General features: G+C 65.0%; 1 protein-coding gene across 5 annotated transcripts in view; it reads left to right on the top strand.

Annotated features, from left to right (window-relative positions):
• The window catches only part of CAPN15 (calpain 15), a 21,452-nt gene extending 12,986 nt beyond the window's left edge, over window positions 1-8,466 (top strand). For 3 of the 5 annotated variants that reach the window (XM_028485658.2, XM_028485655.2, XM_028485656.1), the window contains 10 exons: window positions 1,199-2,627; window positions 3,421-3,629; window positions 3,716-3,899; window positions 3,979-4,202; window positions 4,950-5,075; window positions 5,147-5,299; window positions 5,670-5,831; window positions 5,949-6,175; window positions 6,371-6,537; window positions 6,619-8,466. In XM_028485658.2, coding sequence (XP_028341459.1) covers window positions 1,221-2,627; window positions 3,421-3,629; window positions 3,716-3,899; window positions 3,979-4,202; window positions 4,950-5,075; window positions 5,147-5,299; window positions 5,670-5,831; window positions 5,949-6,175; window positions 6,371-6,537; window positions 6,619-7,056 — 3,297 coding nt within the window. In that variant the 5' untranslated portion in view covers window positions 1,199-1,220 and the 3' untranslated portion in view covers window positions 7,057-8,466. The remainder of the gene's footprint in view (window positions 1-1,198; window positions 2,628-3,420; window positions 3,630-3,715; window positions 3,900-3,978; window positions 4,203-4,949; window positions 5,076-5,146; window positions 5,300-5,669; window positions 5,832-5,948; window positions 6,176-6,370; window positions 6,538-6,618) is intronic. The other 2 variants (XM_028485657.2, XM_028485659.2) reach the window with 2 other exon arrangements.
• The last annotated feature ends 7,406 nt before the right edge of the window (window positions 8,467-15,872 follow it).

Raw genomic sequence — 15,872 nt, 5'->3', positions numbered from 1 at the left:
TGCAGAGCACAGGCTCTGGACGCGCAGGCCCAGCAGCCATGGCTCACGGGCCCAGCTGCTCCGCGGCATGTGGGATCTTCCCGGACCGGGGCACGAACTCGTGTCCCCTGCATCAGCAGGCGGACTCTCAACCACTGAGCCACCAGGGAAGCCCATGTTTACACCTTTTGACTGTTGTAAGCAGGTCTGCCATGAACATGTGTGGATGTGTGTTTGTGAAGAGCACCAGTTTTCAATTCTTTGAGCATATACCTAGGGGTGGAATAGCTGGGTCACAATTGTGGTAAGTCTGTTTAATTTTTTGAGGAACTGTCAAACTGTTTTCCAAAGTAGCTATAATATTTTACATTCCCACCAGCAACATATAGGGAAGGCCTGTGGTTTCTCCAGATCCTCACCAGTGCTGTTACCGTCTGCCCTGTTGGGTGTGAGGTGGTACCTTGTAGTAGTTTGATTTGCATTTTCCTGATGGCTGCTGGTGCTGAGCATCTTTTCATGGGCTTTTTGTGTATCTCTGGGGGAAAGTCTCCTCAAGTCCTCTGCCTATTTTTTAAATAATATTTATTTATTTATTTGGCTGTGCTGGGTCTTAGTTGCAGCATGTGGGATCTTTTAATTGTGGCGTGCGGGATCTAGTTCCCCAACCAGGGATTGAACCCCAGTTCCCTGCATTGGGAGCACGGAGTCTTAACCACTGGCCCACCAGGGAAGTCCCCATCTCTGCCCATTTTTAAAAACAGGTTGTTTGTTGTGTAGTTATAAGAACTTTTTATATATTCTGGATACTGGACCCTGATCAGAAATAGATGATGGGCATATATTTTCTCCTGTAGGTTATCTTTTCACTTTCTTCATGGTGTCCTTTGAAGCACGGAAGTTGTTAATTTTGATGAAGTTCTTTTTTTCCCCTTTGCGTGTACTTTTGGTGTCGTATCTAATAATACATTGCCAAATCCAAGGTCATGAAGATTTACTCACATTTTCTTCTTCGAAGAGTTTTATAGTTTTCGTTCTTACATTTAGGTCATTGATCCATTTTGAGTTAATTGTTGAATGTGGCATGAGGTAAGTCTCTGGCTCATTCTTTAGCATTTAAACCCAGTTTTCCCAGCACCATTGATTGAAAAGACTGTCTGTTCCCCATTGAATAACCTTGACACCCTTATCAAAAATTACTGACCGCGGCCTTCCCTTGCAGCCACACGCACTCGCCTGGGCCCATGGCTGCAGTCGGGGAGTGGTCCTGCGCACGCTGCACCTTCCTGAACCCGGCCGGACAGCGCCAGTGCTCCATCTGCGAGGCCCCGCGGCACAAGCCTGACCTCGACCAGATCCTGCGGCTCAGCGTGGAGGAACAGAAGTGGCCCTGCACCCGTTGCACATTCCGCAACCTCCTGGGCAGGGGGGCCTGTGAAGTGTGCGGCTTTGCCCCCGAGCCCGTCCCTGGGGCCTCCCTGCTACCCGTCATCAACGGGGTCCTGCCGGAGCCCAAGGGCAGCTGCAGGGAGGAGGCAGGGCCTGCGCGGACGGCAGGGCTGGCAGCCATGGAGCCAGCTGGGGGGCGGCCGGAGGAGGTGGAGAGGGAAGAGGGGGGCGCAGCCGCAACCGGGAATGGCTGGGCCTGCCAGCGCTGCACACTGCACAACACGCCCGTGGCCAGCTCCTGCTCGGCCTGTGGGGGGCCGCGGAAACTCTCGCTGCCCAGGATTCCTCCCGAGGCCCTGGTGGTCCCAGAAATCGTGGCTCCCGCAGGCTTCCCCGTCATGCCTGCCCCACCCCAGCCCGGGGAAGGCGCCGATGCCAACCCTCCCTCTGCTGTGGACCAGGAGCCCCCCCGGGGGCCACCCTTCAGCCCCTTCTCGCCTACCCTCCAGAACAACCCTGTGCCTCGCAGCCGCCGCGAGGTGCCCCCCCAGCTGCAGCCACCGGTGCCTGACGCCACCCAGCCCTCACCCTCTGCCAGCTCCAAGGGGCCCCCCCAGGGCCTGGGGCGGACCGTGGCCGGGGCCTCCCGCCTGGCGGAGCTACTGTCGGGCAAGCGGCTGAGCTTCCTGGAGGAAGAGGCAGCTGAGGGTGGCACCACGCTGCGCCCACCTGGTCCTGCCAGTCCTGCCCACTGTGAGGCTGGTGGCGCCACACCGGGCAGCGACGTCATTGACCTGGCCGGCGACACCGTGCGCTACACTCCTGCTAGCCCCTCCAGCCCTGACTTCACTACCTGGTCGTGTGCCAAGTGCACGCTCAGGAACCCCACAGCTGCCTCCCGCTGCACGGCATGCGGCTGCTCCAAGCTGCATGGCTTCCAGGAGCACGGCGAGCCTCCCACCCGCTGCCCCGACTGCAGCGCAGACAAGCCCGGGCCCTGCTTGGCCCACAAGGCTGGCCACCTCTTTCCCACAGCACCGTCTGAGCGCCTGGGCCAGTGGGCTTGCCCTGCCTGCACCCTACTCAACACGCCCCGAGCCAAGCACTGTGCCGCCTGCCACACCCCCCAGCTCCTGGTGACCCAGCGCCGGGGCGCAGCGCCCCTGAGACGCAGGGAGAGCATGCACGTGGAGAAGCGGCGGCAGACGGACGAGGGCGAGGCCAAGGCCCTGTGGGAGAACATTGTGGCCTTCTGCCGGGAGGTGAGGCCCCTCTGCATCGTCTGTCCTTCCCTGCTGTCTCTTCTCCAGCTTGGGGGAGGGTGGGACCCTCTTCCCGAAGCTCAGAGCACCTGCCGGCCCTGAGCTTGGGTGGGGCCACCAGGTCACTGCTCGCCTGAGTGTGCTGGGCCCTTCTCCCTCTGTGTTCACAAGGGTCCATGACCCCACAGTCCATGGTGCTGACCCCTTGGCCCCACTGTGAGTTCCTGCAGATGGTGGCCCCACAGGGAGGTGGGGACAGGTAGCGGCTTCACGCCAACAGGCAGGCCTGTTCTGTGGGTGCCTCCCGCAGCTGCAGAAACCCTGCTGAAACTCAGGGTTGGGGTGCCCCTTCATGCCTTCTTCCCTTGGAGCTGCAGGAGGCCTGAGCCCAGGGCATCACCCACCCCCAGGGATACCTGGAGAGGTTGTCCATCCCCCCTCATGCTGCTACCCCTGTCACTGCTGGCAGCCCATCCAGGAGCTTGTATTCTGGCTGCCCTGCCCCTGTCAGGTCCCCCCACTTTTCTTCCTGGGGCCTTTGGTGCAGTGGGCTGTTCAGGGAGGCCACCCAGGCTCCCTGCGACCCATGCCCACCACGCAGCCTACAGGCTGGGCGCTGCACCCTCTCCCTGGGGCTCACATACTTCCCACTGACCTGTTGCCTGGCCAAGCCATCCACAGGGGTCAGGGGGCTACACATGTGCCCACCTCTTCCTCTGGGGCTCAGGCAGCAGGGTGCTCTCTTGGGCAGTGGGTCCAGCCTGACCTGAGCCTGTGGCCTTGGTCTCTGCAGAATGGCGTGAACTTTGTGGATGACAGCTTCCCCCCTGGGCCCAAGTCTGTGGGCTTCCCCGCGGGTGACAGCGTCCAGCAGCGTGTGCGACAGTGGCTGCGGCCCCACGAGATCAACTGCTCCGTGTTCAGGGACCACAGTACCTCGTGGTCCGTGTTCCACACTCTCCGGCCCTCAGACATCCTTCAGGGGCTCCTGGGAAACTGCTGGTGAGTTTGGGGCACCCACTCGGGGCGGGGGGCAGTGGGCGGCAGGCAGGCGGGCCGTGTTCTCCATGATCCCCAACCTCACGCAGGTTCCTGAGTGCACTGGCGGTGCTGGCCGAGCGGCCAGACCTGGTCGAGCGGGTGATGGTCACGCGCAGCCTGTGTGCAGAGGGCGCCTACCAGGTGCGACTCTGCAAGGATGGCACATGGACAACGGTGCTGGTGGACGACATGCTGCCCTGCGACGAGGCCGGCTTCCTCCTCTTTTCCCAGGTGGCGCCGGCGGGCGCGGGGTGGGCGGCAGGCGTGGGCCGGGCGGCAGCAGGCCTCACAACTTCAGCCCCCTCTGCAGGCTCAGCGCAAGCAGCTGTGGGTGGCCCTCATCGAGAAGGCTCTGGCCAAGCTGCACGGCTCCTACTTTGCCCTCCAGGCCGGGCGCGCCATCGAGGGCCTGGCCACGCTCACCGGCGCCCCCTGTGAGAGCTTGGCCTTGCAGGTCAGCTCCACTAACCCCCGCGAGGAACCAGTTGACACTGACCTCATCTGGGCCAAAATGCTGAGTTCTAAGGAGGCTGGGTAAGAGGGGCGGCCATACTGGGGCATGGAGTGGTGGGAGAGGCGGGGCCAGCGCCCTCTGACCTGTACCACGTCTCACAAGATATCTCGGGCATGGGCTGACCCCAGATGGAGCCTGGCTCCCCTGCTGCACTGGCCGTCCCACCTGCCCTGGCAGGGTAGCAGCAGGCAGGATGCTGTCCGTTGGCCTGTACCTAGAAGACCCTGTCCTGACTTGGGCCAGTGATGACCATCAGCGTCCTCATGGAGCTATGTGGAGTGAGCCCCACAGAGGCACCTGGTGGCAGCAGTCGGAGCAGACGGGTGGGGGGAGTCGGGGGGGCTTCTGAGCCCCAGCACGCATTGGCCAGTGTCTGGGGAGGGTCCCGGACCCCAGGCCTGGGAGAGACAGCTCATTGGTGCTAGGACCCTTGCACTCAGCTGTTGCTGAGCAGTTAGGTGGCCCCACCCCTCAGGGAGCCACAGCCCTGAGCTGACAGCATCAGCCCGCCTCACCAGGCCTTGGAGGGCCTTGGGTTTGCCTGTCCCCCAGCCCAAGCCCTCTGAGCTCTTGGGCCAGCACTTCCTGAGTCCCATGTGTCTCACGTGGGTCTCCCAGAGGCAGGGAGGGTCCCCCATCTCGTGCTGCACCTCCCCGGAGGCAGGTCCAGGCCAGCAGGGGTCACCTGGAGAGTGAGCCCACACCCCTGTCATTGAGGCCCGTTACTGAGGGGCTCCCCGGTCAGAGGGGCTGCTCTGCCTGCACAGGTTCCTCATGGGCGCCTCCTGTGGGGGAGGCAACATGAAGGTGGACGATGCTGCCTACGAGGGCCTGGGCCTGCGCCCCCGCCACGCCTACTCCATCCTGGACGTCCGTGACGTCCAGGGCTCCAGGTAAGTGTGGGCGTGTGGATGTGGCAGGGGCACAGGGGCATGAGCGTGGCCTTCAACCCTGTGGTCCGCAGGCTCTTGCGCCTTCGTAACCCGTGGGGCCGCTTCTCCTGGAACGGCAGCTGGTCGGATGAGTGGCCGCACTGGCCGGGGCATCTGCGGAGCGAGCTCATGCCGCACGGCAGCAGCGAAGGCGTCTTCTGGATGGAGTACAGCGACTTCATCAGGTACTGGACGCTGGGCAGCCATGTCCAGTGTCGGCCCCACGGCTGCCCTGCTCGCCCCAGTGTATGCGGTGTCCTTCTCCGGGGAGCCTGGCCTGTCCTTCCTGCCAGCCAGAGGCCTGATCCATCCTGGAATCCCGGTCAGCACAGGGTGGGGGTGTTTCTGCCAGGGCTCTGTCTGTGGGTCAGCCTTTGGGCCTGACGCCCCCTGGTGGTGTCCACGGGCAACAGCCAAGACCAGGGCTTCTGGGACACCGACCCCAAGAGATCCCGATGGGCAGGATGCCTGCTGGGGTTACCCTGCCCAGGGACAAGCGCCGTGTCCGGAGCGAGGGTGGGGGCTGCTCAGCTGGGCCATCCTCTCGCTGCCCAGGTACTTTGACTCCGTGGACATCTGCAAGGTGCACTCGGACTGGCAGGAGGCACGGGTGCAGGGCTGCTTCCCCAGCTCGGCCAGCGGGCCGGTGGGCGTGACGGCCCTCACGGTGCTGGAGCGTGCGTCCCTGGAGTTCGCCCTCTTCCAGGAGGGCAGCAGGTAGGTGGGGGTGGGGCGGCAGGGGTGGGGCCTGGCCAGGGTGGGGTGGGGCAGGGTGGAAGGGGCGGGACAGCTGGGCAGGGCCTGGCCACCTGTGACCCCTGCGGGCCACCGCAGGCGCACGGACTCGGTGGACAGCCACCTCCTGGACCTGTGCGTCTTGGTGTTCCGGGCTTCCTTCGGCAGCGGTGGCCGCCTGAGCCTGGGCCGCCTGCTGGCCCACAGCAAGCGTGCAGTCAAGAAGTTTGTCAACTGCGACGTGATGCTAGAACCCGGCGAGTATGCTGTGGTGTGCTGTGCCTTCAACCACTGGGGCCCCGCACCGGGCCCACCGGCCGTGCAGGGTGAGCGACCCACGCCCACCCACACAACCCCCACCCAGGCCCGCTGGTGGGACCCCTGCCCCACCCAGGCCCAGCATGGACCCCCACCCACGCCTTCCGGCCACTCCGCAGGGTAACCGCCCTGCCACACAGCACAGCCCTGCCTGCACCCAGCGGGGAGGTCTGCCCGCTCTCCTCACCCAGTGCCCCCCACAGTCTCCGGCCCCTCAGCGGGGGTCCCACGCGGCACCCTGGAGCCGCCCGGCCATGTGCTGGCCGTGTACAGCTCAAGACTCGTCATGGTGGAGCCCGTGGAGGCCCAGCCGACCACGCTGGCAGACGCCATCATCCTGCTCACAGAGAGCAGGGGCGAGCGGCACGAGGTGGGTGTGGGTCCAGGGGGTTGGGGAGGGAGGCGGCTGCCCACCCACCCACCCACCCACCCCTGCACTACCTGCACCCAGGGACGCGAGGGCATGACCTGCTACTACCTGACGCACGGCTGGGCGGGGCTCATCGTGGTGGTGGAGAACCGGCACCCCAAGTCTTACCTGCACGTGCAGTGCGACTGCTCAGACAGCTTCAACGTGGTGTCCACACGTGGCAGCCTGCGCACCCAGGACAGTGTGCCGCCCCTGCACAGGTGGGCACCCCTGCACCACCACCACCCCACCGCCCTGCGGCCCCCAGCCTCTGCAGGCCCTCATCGGCCCCCCTCCCCCAGGCAGGTCCTGGTGATCCTGTCCCAGCTGGAGGGCAACGCCGGCTTCTCCATCACCCACCGCCTGGCGCACCGCAAGGCGGCCCAGGCCTTCCTCAGTGACTGGACGGCTTCCAAGGGCAGCCACAGCCCCCCACTCACGCCCGAGGTCGCTGGCCTGCATGGGCCCCGGCCACTGTGACCACCCTGCCCCCACCTGCCTGCCCCCACACGCACTTTACGAGGAAGACCCCAACACAGGATGCTTGAACCAGAATCTCAGGACCCCCACCCAGGGAGCGCCAGCGGCATGGCGCAGCTTCCCCTGGGCTTTCCTTCCTGCCCCTCCCTCCTACCCAGGGCCTCATAGCCACCAAGCAGAATACCTCGAAGCAGCCTCTAGCTCGAGGGAGCTGTGTGCCAGCTCCTCTGACCAGCCCACCTTGAGGTCTGGCTCAGATTGCCAGGGCCAAGGTAAGGCTGCCCCTTCCCATGGCCTGGGGCCTCCTGCCTGGGTGAGACAGCAAAGAGCTCCATTCACAAAACCAAATCTGGGGGGTAAGAGGCCAGGACCCCAGCGTAGGAGCAGGGACCGTCCCCGTTTTGAGGGGTCAGAGAACAGGACCCTGGGGTGAGCAGGGACCACCCCCCCTTGTGGGGTTAGGCCAGGACCCCAGGATGAGAGCAGGGACCACCCCCATTTTGGGGGGTCAGAGGCCAGGACCCTGGGGTGAGCAGGGACCACCCCCATTGTGGGGTCAGGCCAGGACCCCAGGTGAGAGCAGGGACCACCCCCCCTTGTGGGGTCAGGCCAGAACCCCAGGTGAGAGCAGGGACCCACCCCCTTTGTGGGACACGAGGTCAGGAGGCTTTTCTCCCCAGTTTGCCCCTAGGTCCCATCTCCCCCCAAGCCCTCATGAGGCAAGCAGGGGTTCCTGGAGTCCCAGCAGTGTCCCAGGAGGCAGGTGCCTGGCGACCATGGGCTCAAGCAGTGGTGGGGAGGGACACTATGCAATTCCTGGAGCGCCAGCCAGGATCGAAGCCATGCCCCAGGCTGGGGTTGGGGCAGTGGGTCAGGTGGTCCTGAGCCCAGACCCAGCCCTGTGCTTGGTGAGGGGGTTTGTCCTCAGCACCATCTGACCTCTTCTGAGAGGAACAGTCCAGGAGAAATCCCTAGCCAGCCCTGTCCAGGCACATGCAGGGTGTAGCCCTTCCCAGCCCCTCCACACCTCAGAAGCCCAGCGTCCTCCCTGTGGCTGTTCAGCCCTGAGTTCTGTGTCTGCCTGAGGATGACTGAGGCCGGCTTCCTGGGCCACCTGGCCTCACTGTCCTGCAGCCCCCAGGCAGCGGGTGGCCCAGTCTGTGGCCCCTCGCTTCCCATGGGACTTGTAGGGGGGTGGGTTTACACCTGGAGAAGCACCCAGAAGCACTAGACTCCCCTTTGGGCCTCCTTTATATTTCTCCTTTTACTCTGAGCTGTGAGTATTTTTAACCCTGTACATACGGCAGCTCTTCTGACACAGAGGCTATTTTATCAGTTGTCAGTACCATCCCTGTAGGATGATTCTCCATGGGTGTTTCCAGACTCAGGCTCCGATGGACCAAATAAAAATGTTTTGTTTTGTAAGGATTCCTCCTCATCTGTCTCTCCCAGGGGTTCCTGGCCCCTCACCTCTCCTCCAAGGGCTGAAGGGCACCAAGACCCACCTGGTGACAGCTCCTCGGGGTGGCTGAGCCAGTGCCCAGGCCAGCCTCACAGGGAGCCTTTAGGGGTACCCTGTTCACCAGCTTCCTGCACCCCAGGAAGGACTGGGTATCCAGGTAGGACAGAGGCTCAGGCCAGACCCCACAGTGGTTGGCAGACTGAGCCCCACGAAGCCTCAGAAGGACCGTATGTGTGCTCGGCTTTTCCCAGAGAGACATCTGCGTTCAGGGCACCAGTCTGGATCCATCAGTCATGGGCGGAGCCGAGGAGTGAGGGGCAGGGAGAAAAGTTTGTCTCCCGCGGGTGGTGGGGTCCTGTGCCCCCTCCCTCCTGTCCCATTTTAAAGATGGCGGCCAGGACCAGGCACACAGCCTGCAGTCCCAGCCTGGGCTCCCAGGTTGGAATGGCAGCGGGCCTGGCCTCCTAGCCAAGAGGGGGGCTGGGGTGCAGAGGCCGCTCGGCGGGTGTAAGAGGCCTGTCACAGGCCAGCCTATCGTATGTGAAAGCAATTAAAGCCACCAGCAGTGTTGGCTCCAGGCGGGCCTCGGGCAGCAGGGGAGCTGCCACAACACATCTCCCCTCAGCACCCAGAGACTCCCGCCCTGCTCCACAGCTGCGCGGCCTGCCGGACCGTCTCCCTTGGGGTGGGGGCTGGGCTCCCCCGTCACCACTGGGACGTCCCGGGCAGCCTGGACCCGTGTTCCTCCAGCCCCAAGATGGCCCAGGAAGCGAGATCAGAGAGGCCCAGCAGGGGTCTCCACAGTGGGGTGGGGGCTGCGTGCCCACCCTGTCGGCTGGCCTGGAGACCCCGGCTCACCCCAGCCAGCGCCCGCTCCCCTGGCACCCCTGCTCCAGCAGGGAGGGGCTGAGGGGAATGGGAGCTGGGCCCCCCCCCACCGCAGGCGAGACCCTTGGGCAGCTCATGGGAGGTGCTGACAGGGGCTGAGGTGGGGGCCCAGCCAGGCGCGGGGTCAGGGCCCGGGGCGGGGGCGGCCACTGTGATGAGGCAGAAGGAGGGGGAGCCGGCCCGAGGAGTGGACTTGGCCTGCTGGGCCTTCGGCGGGTGGCACCTGGACCCAGGCCTGTGCGAGGGGTGGACGAGGGTCGGAAGAGGGCAAGCCGCCTCCGCACCGCCCGGCCCCGCTCCCCGCCTCAGCCACTGCCCGCTGTGTCTCTGACCCTCCGGCCACAGGGGCCCCTTGTCCTGAGCCCACCCCCACTCCCCACATCCCCGGTCCCCTCACCGTCTCTGCTGGGCCAGATCCCCCCACGACCCCCTTCCGGCCCCTCACCCAGGCCGCCTGGCTGCCCACCCGTTGGCCGCGGTGGCCTTCCTGAGGCGGGTGGTGCTGTGTTCTCACTTGTGAGGCATCCCTGTCAGAAGCACTTAGTGTACAAATTAGCCGCGGCCTCCCGCCTCCTCCGCATGGCTCTGGGCTCTGGGCGCTGGGCTGACTCTCCCGCCTGCCCTGGGCGCCCACCCACGACGGAGCAGCGGGGCTGGTCCCTCTGACCACCTCCTCTCCCGGGCTCCTCTCTGGGCCCCCGACCTTGACCTGGACAGGGGTGACCGCAAGGGGCGGGCGTCTGGCGGGATGTCGGGGTCCCCCACTCCAGGCCCGGCACCTGCGTCTGCCCCGACTGGCAGGGTCAGTGTCGAGAGCCGTGGGGGACAGACCCAGAGTACGCACAGGCTCTGCAGCCCCCGCCCACCCCGCCCGCTGGCCGGCCTGCCACTCAGGCAGGGAAAATCGCCTGTGACAGGCCCAGGAAGGCTGGGCCCCGGGGGCCGCGGAGGGACTTGCGCAGCTCCTCTTCCAACATATGGTTGCTGTCGGCCCCGGGCGCTGCTCTGCCAGGGTAGCTCGGAAGCTGGGTGGGGGCTCTGGGTTGGGGCTCAGCGGCCTGAGCCATTCCTCCCACTCGCCTGGCCAGGCTGCTCCCTCAGTGATTGGAAAGGCCCCTGCCCCAGCTGGCATGCTTCTCATAGCGGGGAGCTCACTCCTGCTGCAGCCCCTCTTGGCGCCTCCAGAGAGCGTCCAGGACCCTCTCCATCCCAGGGCCTGAGGCAGATGGAGGATAGGATCGCACCCTACCCCACCTCACCCCAGGGTGGCCGCTAATCAAGCATGCAGGGAGCGCCAGCTGGGGTGACTTCCAGAGGAGGGAGCTAATTGGGGGAGGGGTGCAGTGAGCAGGTTAGGGGCCAGAGGCCTCCTGGGGTCCCCGGTGCCAGGAGCCTCCCAGCCAATGCCCTTTCCCTCAGGGGGGCCCGCTCCACCCCACATCCCTGAACCAGCTTGGGCAGCACCCCCATACACTTCCTGGAGAATATCTGGGCCCTGCATGTGCCTGCCATGGGCCACACTCCGCCCACCCCTCAGAGGTTTATAGTGGAGTTCCCCAGACGTGCTTGCAGCCCTCTCCACACAGTCAGTCACCCAGCACCATCTCTCTGGCCCTGCTGCTCCCTCACAGACCTGCTGTGAACCTGCTGTGGCTCCCCAATGCTCTCAGATTCACTGGACTCAGACTGGCACCCAGGGCCGTCAGGTGTGACCCTGCCCCTCTGTGGGTTTTGGGGGGGTTTATTTATTTATTTATTTATTTATTTTGTGGCATGCGGGCCTCTCACTGTTGTGGCCTCTCCCGTTGCGGAGCACAGGCTCCGGACGCGCAGCCTCAGCGGCCATGGCTCACGGGCCCAGCCGCTCTGCGGCATGTGGGATCTTCCCGGACCGGGGCACGAACCCGTGTCCCCTGCATCAGCAGGCGGATTCTCAACCACTGTGCCACCAGGGAAGCCCGGTTTTTTGAGTTTTTAAAAATTATTTATTTATTTTTGTGGCTGTGCTGGGTCTTAGTTGCGGCATGCAGGATCTAGTTTCCTGACCAGGGCCCCCTGCATGGGGAGCTCAAGAGTCTTAACCACTGGACCACCAGGGAAGTCCCAACCCTGCCCCTTTGGACCAAGCCGTCGGTCCCTGAGGCCACCTCAAATGGGCAAGGGGAAGGAAGTGCCAAGCACAACTCATGCACTGGCCCGTGGAGGGGCCCTCAGACACTCTGGGGGCTGCCATGTGTCCCAGAGCTCATCAGCAAGAGGGTGAACATGAGCCGTGGCCATCATCCTGCATGGCACTGACCCCTCTCAGGGGATCCTAGACCCTGCCTAGAGGCTCTACCGCCGTCCCTCTACCCACGGGGCAAGCAGAGGCTGGCCCAGCCCCGACACCTGTCCTGGTGAGGCCATGTGTGGACACTGAGGGGAGGAGACAGGCCTGCCCTGGGCATTGCACCGCCATCCCCCTGCCTTCCCTGGACCCACTGTCTGTCCTGCCCACATGCCCCTGGCGCACAAGTACCAGCATTAATGGAGGTGACAGGCGGGCGGCCTTGGGCAAGCAGGCAGAGGACGTTAATGGCCACAATGCCTCTGGCTGGGGGCAGAGGGTGGGGCTGCGTGTCCCCACCCCACCCTGCACCAGGACAAGCTGAGGAGAGAAGACTGGTCCCTAGGACCCCACTGGTGCCAGAAGCACCCAGAGACCAAGTCTTCCACCACCCGATCTGCAGACAAGGGGACTGATGCCCAAGGAGCATGGGCAGTGGTTTCAGGGCTCAGGTCACATGGGGGACCAAGCCCCAAAGCTTGGGGATCCCTGACACTGCCTCAGGGAGCAGGGGCCACCTCCGTGGGCCCAAGCTTTCCCCAACACGTTGCAGGGTGGGGTCCAGTGGGTGGGTCATGACCTACCACCACGCCCCACTCCTGGGTGGAAAGTGGGACAGGCCCCGGGCACACTGTGTGCCAGCTGTGAGGGAGCAGATGTGCCTGGAAGTGCCTCAGGCAGAGAGCACAGGGGCACAGGGGCTGGCACTGCTGTCCGGCTTCGCCTGGCTGCGGACCGGCAGACAGTCTGTGCACCTGATGGGCTGACCTGACTCGCACCCCTGTGTACAGGCCATTAGGCTGCAGCCATGGCCAAGCTCTCAGGACCCCTGGAGCAAGTTCAGGGCCCACCTGCACCACTGGCAAGACCCCTCGTGGAAGCCCAGTCATGCCCCTCAGGTGCTGAGCCCCTTGGAGGTGCCGACACCTCTCCTCCTCTCCTCCCACCCAGACTTCTGGAAAGGCCCATCCACAGAGGCGGCCTCCACGGCTTCTGCTGAGCTGCCCTCCCTTGACTCCTGCTTTTCCCAACATGCTGAGGCCTGGCCTCCTCCCCCATCTCCGGTGCTCCTTAGTCACCTGGCTTCACTGGGCTGTCCCCTCCGCACGCTGAGAGGCCCCTCCCTTCCCTTGGAGGACGGTAACACCCTCCAACCAGCCCGCCCCCTGTGCTGGCAGCATGGCCTCCCCAGACCCTCGGAGGAGTCAGCAGTGCAGGGCCAGGAAGCACAGAGCCGTCCCTGAGACCCCCACCCCCATTGGCTCAGGGTGACCTGTGCCCCCTGCCCTCTCTGGGCAGTGCCCAAGATAGGGGCCCGGGCCTGGCTGAGTATGTCCAGAGTGGGGTCTGTGTGCAGAAGGAGCAGGCCTCCCGGCCCCCACTCTCCACAGGGCTGCTGGCCTGATGACCGCTCAAGCTGTCTCCCGGCCTGGGGCTGCCTGCACGGTCAGCTGGTCAGCTGGGCCAGGCCAGGCGGGCAGAGAGGAAAAGGCTGGTGGGCTGTGCCACCCACAGCAGTCCTCCAGGCCCCCGCTCTGCCCTGTGGACTTTACGGGGAGAAATGGGGTCCCCCAGGTTGTTTCAGGGAAGGTGGCACTGGGCAGTCACCCTCACATCAGTGTCCTTGCACTGGGCACCCCCAGGACATGGCACCCTGCTCCTTACAGACATCTGTCGTGGCTGACCAGAGCCCCAACAACTGGGCCATGGCCTGTCACCCTCCTGCACAGCTGGGGAAACTGAGGCCAGGTTCACAGGGCCCAGGAGGCACTAGACTCTGGACCTAGTGTTCTCCATCCCACAGACCCCTACTGAATACTCCTTTTTTCCCCAAAGCACCCCAGCCCCCCAAGCTGAGCTTGGGATACCCCAGGAGCCTATAGCTGAGCCTACAGGGAGGGCCAAGCGGACCCTCACGGGGACCTCTGTGCCTCCACAGAGTGGGCCTGGGTCAGCACACACCCCTCTGACGGCAGACCCCACCCCATGCTAGATGGCACATCACTCATCTCTGGGTTAAGGCATCATCCCCTGAACAAAGGCAAAAATTTCTTGAGAAACGTGACTGGCCTGTCTTGAGTATCTGTGTCCACTTCTGGAATGGTCCTGGCTGGTCAGATGAACTTCCACTAGGACCCAGCTGAGAAGTGGGCTCCAGACTGTTAAGTCTGGACAGTTCGGGGATCAGCACGGAGCCTAGTACCCTGGGAGGTGGGGCTGGGAGCAGCTCTGGCCGTGAGGACATTAGGGGCGGGGGTTTTCTGGTGGGCCCTTTCCCAGGCCCCGCCTCATTCACCCGTGTCCTCCCAGGAGGGACAGCCAGTGGAGAGGAGTCCTGCCAACAGCAGGCAGATGCAGCCCTCCTTGTGCACCTGCCAGGGGAGTGAGGAGTGGGGGCTGGGGGGTGATGCTTCTAGAAAGGGGGAGTGAGTGCATGTGACCCTCTTTCTGAGCTGGTGGCCGTCAGTGGGCAGGACAGGGGTTTGGGGGTGCAGACCCATTCAGCCTCCTGTTTGGAGAAGAGGGAAGGGTACTGCAGGCAAGTCTTGGCCAGAAAAGGAGACTTGCTCCACCGTGTGTGCTGGGCTCTGCTGCCGGCTCTCTGCTGCAGCCCTCCCCGAGCTAAGTTCTGTCCCCTCCCGGGCTAGGCTGCAGCCCTCCTCAGGCTGGCTCTGTTCTCCAAGGTCCCCCCTGTCCGGGGGCTCAGCCCAGAGGCCCTGGCTCAGGCGGAGGGGCTGTCAGGGGCCAGAGCCCTGCCCTGACGGATGAGTGCTGACGGCCCCACTCCCTGCGTCCTCGGCCGCTGACACCCCATCACACCGCTGCGGGGACCCCGGGAGACCTGGCTGCCTCTGCGCACCCCCGCGGCAACCTGCAGGCGACGGGGGCGGGGACGGTGCCAGGAGCCCCTCATTCGGCAGCACACCTGCGTCTCCACTCTCGGCTCCGCCGCGACGCTGCCCGTCCCTGCCCTGCTCGGGTGGTGCCACTGGTGTCACCGGCCACAGCTCCATCCAGGAGTTGTCGGCGCGGCGGAGACTGCTGAGCGGGTCCCGGGCGCGCGAGGCCGGTGAGTGCGCGGAGGGGGCGACTGTGGGCAGGGAAGTGGAAGAGACGGGGGTGCACCTGAGGTGGCCTGGGGGAGACCGCTGCCGGCGCTCGCGCCCCCACCCCCACCGCGAGCCCGGGTCGGAGGTCGCTGCGCCCCCCGGAGCCCGGCGCCGTGGCGCACGCGCGGCCGCTCCCGCCGCCAACTTCTGTAGGTGCGAGTCGGCGTCGGGGGGACGCGGTCCGTGGCGGAGGCTTCGGGGACTCGCTGCCTAGTGAGTGACCGCAGACCGCGTGGGGGCCGCTCCTCAGTTTCCCAGGCCGGAGTCCGAGTTGCGCCCCGAGAGCTTGTGCGGGTCCCGCGGGGTGCGGGGTCGCGGCAGGCGCTGGGCGGGGAGGGGCGCCGGGCGGGGCGGGAAGTTCCCGCGGGGTCCCGGGGCCACGCGCTGACTTATCGGGGAGCCGCAGGCTCCGCTCCGTCCGGGGCGCAGGTACGGCGGGCATGGGCGGCGGCGGGACGGAAGTTTGGGGGCCGCGCGGGGCTCGGCAGGGCGTGAGGGGCGCCGGGGTGGCGGGACGCCAAGCTTGTCGGGGCGCGGGCGGGGCAACCCCTGTCCCCACGTCCCCCACTTCGCAGCGTCCAGGCTCTGCGCACCGGGACCATCAGGGCGCAGCAGCCCCATCCTTGTAGGAGGGCGCCCTCCGGGCTCGGCTGTGGAGGGAAGGAGGGAGGGAGTTGGGTCTCGACTTCAGCCTGGTCACCTCCTCTGCACCACGCCCTTTGGGGTGCTCCCAAGTCCCAAGGGCGCCAGCCGGGATGGGTGAGCTATAATCAATCCCCTGGTGGCTAGTGGTGGCTCCAAGCGCTGGGTGCCCCCTCTCCCACCCTGGGGTGAGGCCTCCTGCGCCTGGCCTGCCACCAGTTCTCCCCCAGACAGGGAAAGGTTAGTGGGACCAGGTGTCTGCACAGGCACACTGGGGGTGCAGGCCGCCCTGGGCACACGCACCCAGTCACGGGTTGGGACACATGTGCGAATGAATGTGCCTTTGGGGGTGTGGGGGTGTGTGCTGCTGTCTGGGGGTGTCTTCTGC

Source organism: Physeter macrocephalus, unplaced genomic scaffold, assembly GCF_002837175.3.
Source record: "Physeter macrocephalus isolate SW-GA unplaced genomic scaffold, ASM283717v5 random_506, whole genome shotgun sequence".
In the NCBI taxonomy this organism is placed as follows: domain Eukaryota; kingdom Metazoa; phylum Chordata; class Mammalia; order Artiodactyla; family Physeteridae; genus Physeter; species Physeter macrocephalus.
Note: the sequence above shows the minus strand (reverse complement) of the source record. Positions and strands in the feature narration are given on the sequence as shown.